The following is a 7,064-nucleotide window of genomic DNA, read 5'->3' as shown; positions in this document are numbered from 1 at the left end:
TGGGGGTGTCGAACACGGAAGGGGCGGGGCGTCGTGGGGGCGGGGCGGGTGCGGCCGCCCGCTCCTGATCTCTCACTGGTGAGTTTCGTACAGACCCGCCCTGGTGGGACACTGGTCCGCCCCCCAGGCTCGACCCGACAACTCAGCGCAGCGGGGGATCAGCCAGGTGGGAGGTCTCCGAGGGGCGTCTGCGGGCTCCCCTTCTCCGTGACTGCGGGAATCAGGACGGGGCTCGAAGGGGACACTTTGGTTGAGCCTCCGTGTATGTGCCTCCATATCAGACTGAGAGCCTGGGCGGGAGCGCCAGAGGGCCAGCCCGGGAATGTACGGGTACCTCCCCCGCCCCAGGCCAGGGTCTTTTTCCTGCTGGGGACCCGCTAGGGGAGGCGGCTGCAGTCAGATCCCTAGGGAGGCAGGGAGCCCTGGGACAAGTTCAAGTTTTATATAGTCCCACTCGGAAACCACCCCCACGCGAACAACACACACACAGATGTTATTTTTGACCAACATATCACAGACCGGCTTTATGCGTCGTCCCCCGCTGTCCTGGGTCCCATCTCCCTCCCTTCTCAAGGATTTGCAACGGAAATATTTCTTCTCTCTCCTGCAGTTGCGGCTTCACCCTCTGGACCGAACTGAGCTCTGCAGTCTGCCACAAACCTGCTCCAGGCCAGTGGGTTCTCTCCTAGTTAACCTCAGGATAACCTGAGGGATAACCTCGCCTCCCTCCCTTCCCTCCCCCAAGGATATATAAGTCAAGTGAGTAGTGCAAGTGCAGAAGCAGATCCTGTCTTCATTTAAAATGTTATTTTATAGCCGGGCGTGGTGGCTCGCACCCGTGGTTCCAACTACTTGGAAGGCGAGGCAGAAGGATTACCTGAGCCCAGCAGGTCGAGGCTGCTATGGCCATGAGCGTGTCACTGCATTCCAGCCAGCCTGGGCGACGGAGTAAGACTCCGATTCAAAAAACAAAAAAAACCAGTTATTTTCACCGTGAGTTTTTAAAATTAATTTTGATTTTCAAAATATTGCATTAAAATATTTGTGAGATGAAATTATATAAAGCTCTAGGAGAAAACATAAGGTTAAATCTTCATGACCTTGGATTTGGCAATGAATTCTTAGATATAACAACACCAGGACAAGCAACAACAACAACAAAATAGATAAATTGTACTTCATCAAAATTAAAAACTTTGGGCGTGGTGGCTCACTCCTATACTCTCAGCACTTTGGGAGACTGAAGTGGGATCACCTGAGCCCAGTAGTTCGAGACCAGACTAGGCAACATAGCGAGACTCTCTCTACAAAAAAATTTTAAAATTAGGTGTAAAAATTAGCTGCTTATAGTCCCACCTACTCAGAAGTCTGAGGCGGGAGGATCACTTGAGCCCAGAAGGTCAAGGCTGGGATGAGCCTTGATTGTGCCATTGCACGATAGCCTAGGCAACAGAGTGAGACCCCAACTCAAAAAAAGAAGAAAAAAAAAAAAAGACTTTTCTGCATCAAAGAATACTCTCAAGAAGGTGAAAAGACAAACTACAAAAGGGAGTAACTATTTTCAGATCATATATTGGGTAAGAGTCTAGTATTCAGAACATATAAGGAATTCTCACAACTCAACAGCAAAATGGCAAACAGCCCAATTTAAAAATGGGCAAAGGATTTGAATTGACATATCTCCAGAGAAGTTCAACACTGAGCATAACATCTTGAAAGTTCATTCAAACTGCTGCAAATTAAAAGAAGCCAGACACGAAAGGTCATATACTATATGACCATATTTACATGGAATGTCCAGAATAGGCAGATCCAGAGACAGAAACTAGGTTGGTGGTGACCAGGGACTGTGGAGGATGGGAATGGGAAGTGATCACTAATAGATTTGAGGTTCCTATTAAGGTGATGAAATTTTCTTAGATAGAGATGGTTGCAAAACATTGTGAGCATAATAATTCCACTGAATTGTGCACTTTTATTTTATTTTTATTTATTTATTTTTTTGAGTTGGAGTCTCACCCTGTTGCCCAGACTGGAGTGCAGTGGCTGCTCCCAGCCACCACAGCCTCGACCTGCTGGGCTCCGGCGATCCTTCCGTCTCAGCCTTCCAAGTAGCTGGAACTACAGGCGCACACGACCACGCCTGGCTAATTTTTTTGATTTATTGTAGAGATGAGGTCTCGCCAAAGTTACCCAGGCAGGTCTCGAACCCACGGGCTCAGACAATCCACTCACCTCAGCCTCCCAAAGTATGAGATTACAGGCTGAGCCACCAAGCCCGGCTGAATTGTGCACTTTTAAATGGTTTTAGTAAACTTTACCTCAATACAAAAATATTATTTGTCTTCATTAATGAATATTTGTTGCCCCTGACCTTTAAATTTTGTGCCTGTGATAAGTGCCTTCTGGTTCCCCTCCTCTCCTCCCCCCAGCCCAGGGTAAACTGGTACCACCACTTTGGAGAAGAATCTGGCAGCACCTGGCTGGCAAAAGTGAAGATGCCCAAACCCCAGTCTCCAACATTCCACTCCCGCACAACAAAAAGGCCCGAAAAAGCCAAGAAAAAAACAAGGAAGGAAGCCTCCCACAGTGTCCATGAGCCAGGTCACCCTTCCAGGCACCTTCTCAAAGATACTACTGAATGGAGCAGGGGTGTCCAACCTTTTGGCTTCCCTGGGCTGCATCAAGTAAAGAGGACGTGTCTTGGATCACACATAAATTATCTAATATAGCTAGTGTATATACATAATAAGACTTAGTTTTTATTATAAAGTTTAAAAAAATGAGACCAATATAAAACTAGTGGGAAATTTGACCTTGTTTTTGTAAAACTAATCTATCAGTTTCTGGTTTGATGAAAGTGGTTGTAAGTGAGTTCTCAAGGTGCTAGTCGGAAATGTTTGTTCAAATTTTGCTCTTTGTGTGCTTCAGAATTGAAAATAGCTGCTCACAAATGTATATGCTACCAAAAAGCAATGTTATGAATAAGGCATGATTATGAACTTCAAAAATGGAAGTATGCATGGAGTCACAAAGAAAATAAACACTTAAAAAGCACATGATGTTAAAAGATTTTGTGGGGCTGCATTACTAGCTGTCCTGGGCTGCATGGTTGGACCTGCCTGGGGTAGAGTTTCAGAAACCATCAGGGAAAATGTTTTTGGAGACCACAGTAAGAGTCAGATATAATGTGGTATTTCCCCTCACCCCTTCTGAGTGGCAGGGCCTTCCTGGAGTTCCCCAGACCTGTACCCCTGGAGGCCTGGAGTCCAGAGGCTGGTGTTAGCTGATGACAGCAACACTGAGGGAGCAGAGAGCACAGGGGCTATAATGGGTAAGGCCATACTCCTGGCTGGTCAGCGTGAAGCATGCTCATGTGTTCTCTGGCCTAAATGTGGCCTTATTTAGGGAAAGGAGAAGCAGGGAGCAGGCCTTTGTCAAAGGGGTGTTTTGGAGGGCCAAAAATCTGCAAATCTGTAAGATGTCAAGGTTATCCCTAAGTGAGGAACCACAGATGAGAGACTCACAGTCTCACAGAGTGATCTTCTGAAGAGCCCAATCATGCCCTCCAAGAAAGAGTAAGTTTTGCAGGCAAGTACAGCCAGATGACATCAAGAACAAAGGTACAGGCCAAATAGGGCCCCCTCCCCATGACCTTCCTTTATCACTTCCGCCTTGGGGATCAGAGATGACCTGGAGAGAAGGCAAAGGCCAGAGTTGGAGAGAAGTTAATGCAGAATGAAGTCAGTTGGAGTTTTGACTATTACCTAAGCCATGTTAATTACTGCAAAACACTTTTTTAAACTAAAGGTGAGCAGAGAACTTTTTAGCCAAGGGGTGAGAAAGATTGAGGCTCACAGTGAGTCTGAATGAGCAGGGGATGGGGGAGAGGAGATGAAAATTCTTTTTCTTAAAATTTGAGATCTGTTTAGCCAACATTCTGGTTATATTCATGAGGGAACATCAGCGTGCTTGGCAACATCATTTGTATGGAAAACAACCTTGACCATCATCAATAAGAGAACAGATAAATTATAATATTCTGCCTCAGTAGACTACTATGCAGTTGTGAAAATGCATAAACTAAAGCTCCATGAATCAACATGAGGGATTCTCACAAATACAGTCTGTAGAAGGACATGTGCAATATGATGGCATTAAAAGTTCAGTAACATGCAAAACAATAAATTGCTAAGAAAACTGTCGCTAGGTGGTAAAACAATAAAGAAATGCATGAGAATAATAAAAACTAGAGCTGGTTAATGGTTACCCCTGGGAGGGTGCAAGGGATTCTCCCTTGAGGGGCCCACTAGGTTTGCAACCATACTGGATGCAATTTTTTACTGGAGTGTGGATACATGGATGTAAAGACCATCCATGTATCCACACTTCAACAAAAAATTGTACGTCTTAGATATATATATATAATTTTTTGAGTTGGAGTCTCACTCTGTCGCCCAGACTGGAGTACAGTGGCCGCTCCCGGCCACCGCAGCCTTGACCTGCTGGGCTCCGGCAATCCTTCCACCTCAGCCTTCCAAGTAGCTGGAGCTATAGTCACGCGCTACCACGCCCGGCTGATTTTTGATTTATTGTAGAGATGAGGTCTCGCCAAGTTGCTCAGGCGGGTCTCGAACCTGCGGGCTCAGGCAATCTACTCACCTCGGCCTCCCAAAGGCGTGGGATTACAGGCTGAGCCACCGAGCCTGGCTTCCACTCAAACTTTTGCCCCTACCACGCCACTCCCAGTGCTCTTGCCCAGTACACCAAAGACCTTCCTATTCCCAAATCCAAGGGCCATTTCTCCTACTTCATCTCCCCAACTTCAGCCACATCTGATATGCTGGATACATCCTGTTTCTGGAAACCTTCTTCCCGTAGCTTCCAGAACTCCATCCCCTGTCCAGCCCTACCGCCCCACTCTCCTCCTTCTCCATCTCCACCATTTACAGCTAGATCTTTAAACACTGGAGAGCTCCAGGCTCTATCCATTTCTCCTGGGTGCCTCCTTCCCACATGACCTTTGATAACCCCAATCTGAGTCTCTAGCTCTGTATTTTCCCTTGTTCTAGTCAGTTCTGGCTGCCATTACAAACTACCACAGCTCGGTGGCTTAAACAAACATTTATTTCTCACATTCTGGAACCTGGAAGTCCAAGATTAGGGTGACAGTGCCGTTGAGTTCTTGGTGAGGGCCTTCTTTCCTGGTTTGCACATGGCTGCCTTCTTATGCCTTCACATGCATGTGCACAGAGAGAGGGAGGATGTGGAAGAGGGGGGAGAGAGGGAGTTCTCTTCTTTTACAGCCACTAATCCCATCATGAGGGCCCCACCTTTGTAACCTAACCTTAGTCACCTTCCAAAGCCCCCACCTCCAAATACATTAACGCTGGCAATTCGGGCTTCAACTTTGGAAGGACACAAACATTCACCCCATGACACCCCGAATACCAGACTTAGATGGGGTAATCCACAAGAAACTGTTGACATGTCACCATGTTTGATCTATCAAAGCAGCAATTTCCTGAGGTCCAACCTAATACAGACCCCTTCCTGAACAGAACAAGTATGACATGACCAAAACAGAAGCAGAGTCATACTTGTTTGCTGTTTTTCATTTAACATCTCACATGGGTATGCACCTCTGCCTCCCAGGCTGGAGTGCAGTGGTGTGATCAAAGTTCACTGCAGCCTCAAACTGCTGGACTCAAGCTATCCTCCTGCCTCAGACTCCAGAGTAGCTGGAACTACAGGCATACACTACCACACCCTGCTATTATTATTATTATTATTTGTAGATACAAGGTCTAGCTATGTTGCCTGAGCTGGTCTTGAACTCCTGGCCTCAAGCGATCTTCCTGCCAGGACCACCAAAGTGCTACCCATTCTTTTTAAATGCACATGGAACATACACCAAGACAGATCACATGATGAGCTTTAAAACAAGTCTCAATAAATGTAAAAGGATAAAAATCATACAGAGTGTATTCTCTAACTGAAACAGAATTAAATTAGAAATTAATAACTACAAGATTTCTATGGAAATTCCAAATATCTGAAAATTAAACAACACACTTTAGAATAATTCATGGGTCAAAATTATGACACAAGGGACATTATAACTTTTTAATTGAAAGATAACAAAAATACAACAAATATGTGAGATACAGTTAAGCAGCGTGTAGCAGGAAATTTACAGCTTCAAATGCTTATACTACAACAGAAGAAAACCCTAAAGTCGGTGACCAAAGGTTTCAGCTGAAGAAACTAGAAGAAGGGCAAGGTAAACCTAGAATAAGAAACCCAAAGTCAGACCTCCCTGGGTATCTGGGGATCTCAGTTTCCTCTTGATTCTTCTAATGTTTTGTCATTCGTTTTCCCGAAGGAGTGGGATTCCTGCAAAGAGGCTTCTCGGTGAGTCTGTAAAGAAGCTGAATCGATCCCATTTAGCAATCCCTGATCCCGGGGCCTTTCACACACGTGGGAACAGAGAGGTGGGGAGTGCCCACCTGAAGCCCCCACTGCCAGCCTCGCCGCCCACCTCCAGTGCCCTAGCTGCGCTCTGGACCTCGCCGTCCCTGAGACACCCTCTGCCCCGCGGCCTTCCACGCCGGTGACCCCGCTGTCTCACCTGCCCTCGCGACCTCGCGACCCCACAGCCGTTGAAAGTGCCCCCCGCGGACTTCTCTGTGTCCTCTCAGCTTCTCATGCGCGGCGCCATGTGGCCAGGGCCCGCGCTTCTCCTCTTCCTGGGCCTGGCCCTGGCCCTGGGCCGCCTCCCGCCGCCCCCGGATCCCCTCGGGGTCCCGGCCGCCATCCCGGGGGCGCGGGCCTCGCCGTCGGGCGGCCTCCTCGGGGGCCCTGCCCGCCTCCTCCTGCGGCCCCGCGCGGCCCGGGAGGGTGGCGTCCGCCTGAGCGGTGGCCGCAACCTCTGCTTCTCCCAAAGAAAAGACAGGGACGGGAGCGGGTGAATCTTTTGAAAAAAAATTGTATAGACAGGGTCTAGTTATGTTGTCAGGCTGGTCTCCAATTCCTGGCTGGGTTCCTGCCACCCTGCTCACCTC

At 47.6% G+C, this 7,064-nt stretch overlaps 2 protein-coding genes across 2 annotated transcripts in view; one reads left to right on the top strand and one right to left on the bottom strand.

Moving 5' to 3' along the window:
* The window catches only part of TTC38 (tetratricopeptide repeat domain 38), a 29,638-nt gene extending 26,367 nt beyond the window's left edge, over positions 1–3,271 (bottom strand). Inside the window, exon 1 of the mRNA XM_021707907.1 lies at positions 3,253–3,271. The gene's annotated coding sequence lies outside the window, so the exon portion shown is untranslated. The remainder of the gene's footprint in view (positions 1–3,252) is intronic.
* Positions 3,272–6,719: 3,448 nt separating this feature from the next.
* Positions 6,720–7,064, top strand: part of PKDREJ (polycystin family receptor for egg jelly) — a 6,801-nt gene continuing 6,456 nt past the window's right edge. The window contains exon 1 of the mRNA XM_021707905.1: positions 6,720–6,967. Coding sequence (XP_021563580.1) covers positions 6,720–6,967 — 248 coding nt within the window. The remainder of the gene's footprint in view (positions 6,968–7,064) is intronic.

This window comes from Carlito syrichta, unplaced genomic scaffold (assembly GCF_000164805.1).
Source record: "Carlito syrichta isolate Samal-C Ts95f unplaced genomic scaffold, Tarsius_syrichta-2.0.1 Scaffold126791, whole genome shotgun sequence".
Classification (NCBI taxonomy): domain Eukaryota; kingdom Metazoa; phylum Chordata; class Mammalia; order Primates; family Tarsiidae; genus Carlito; species Carlito syrichta.
The sequence above is the reverse complement of the archived record's forward strand: the minus strand, read 5'-3'. Positions and strand labels throughout refer to the sequence as shown.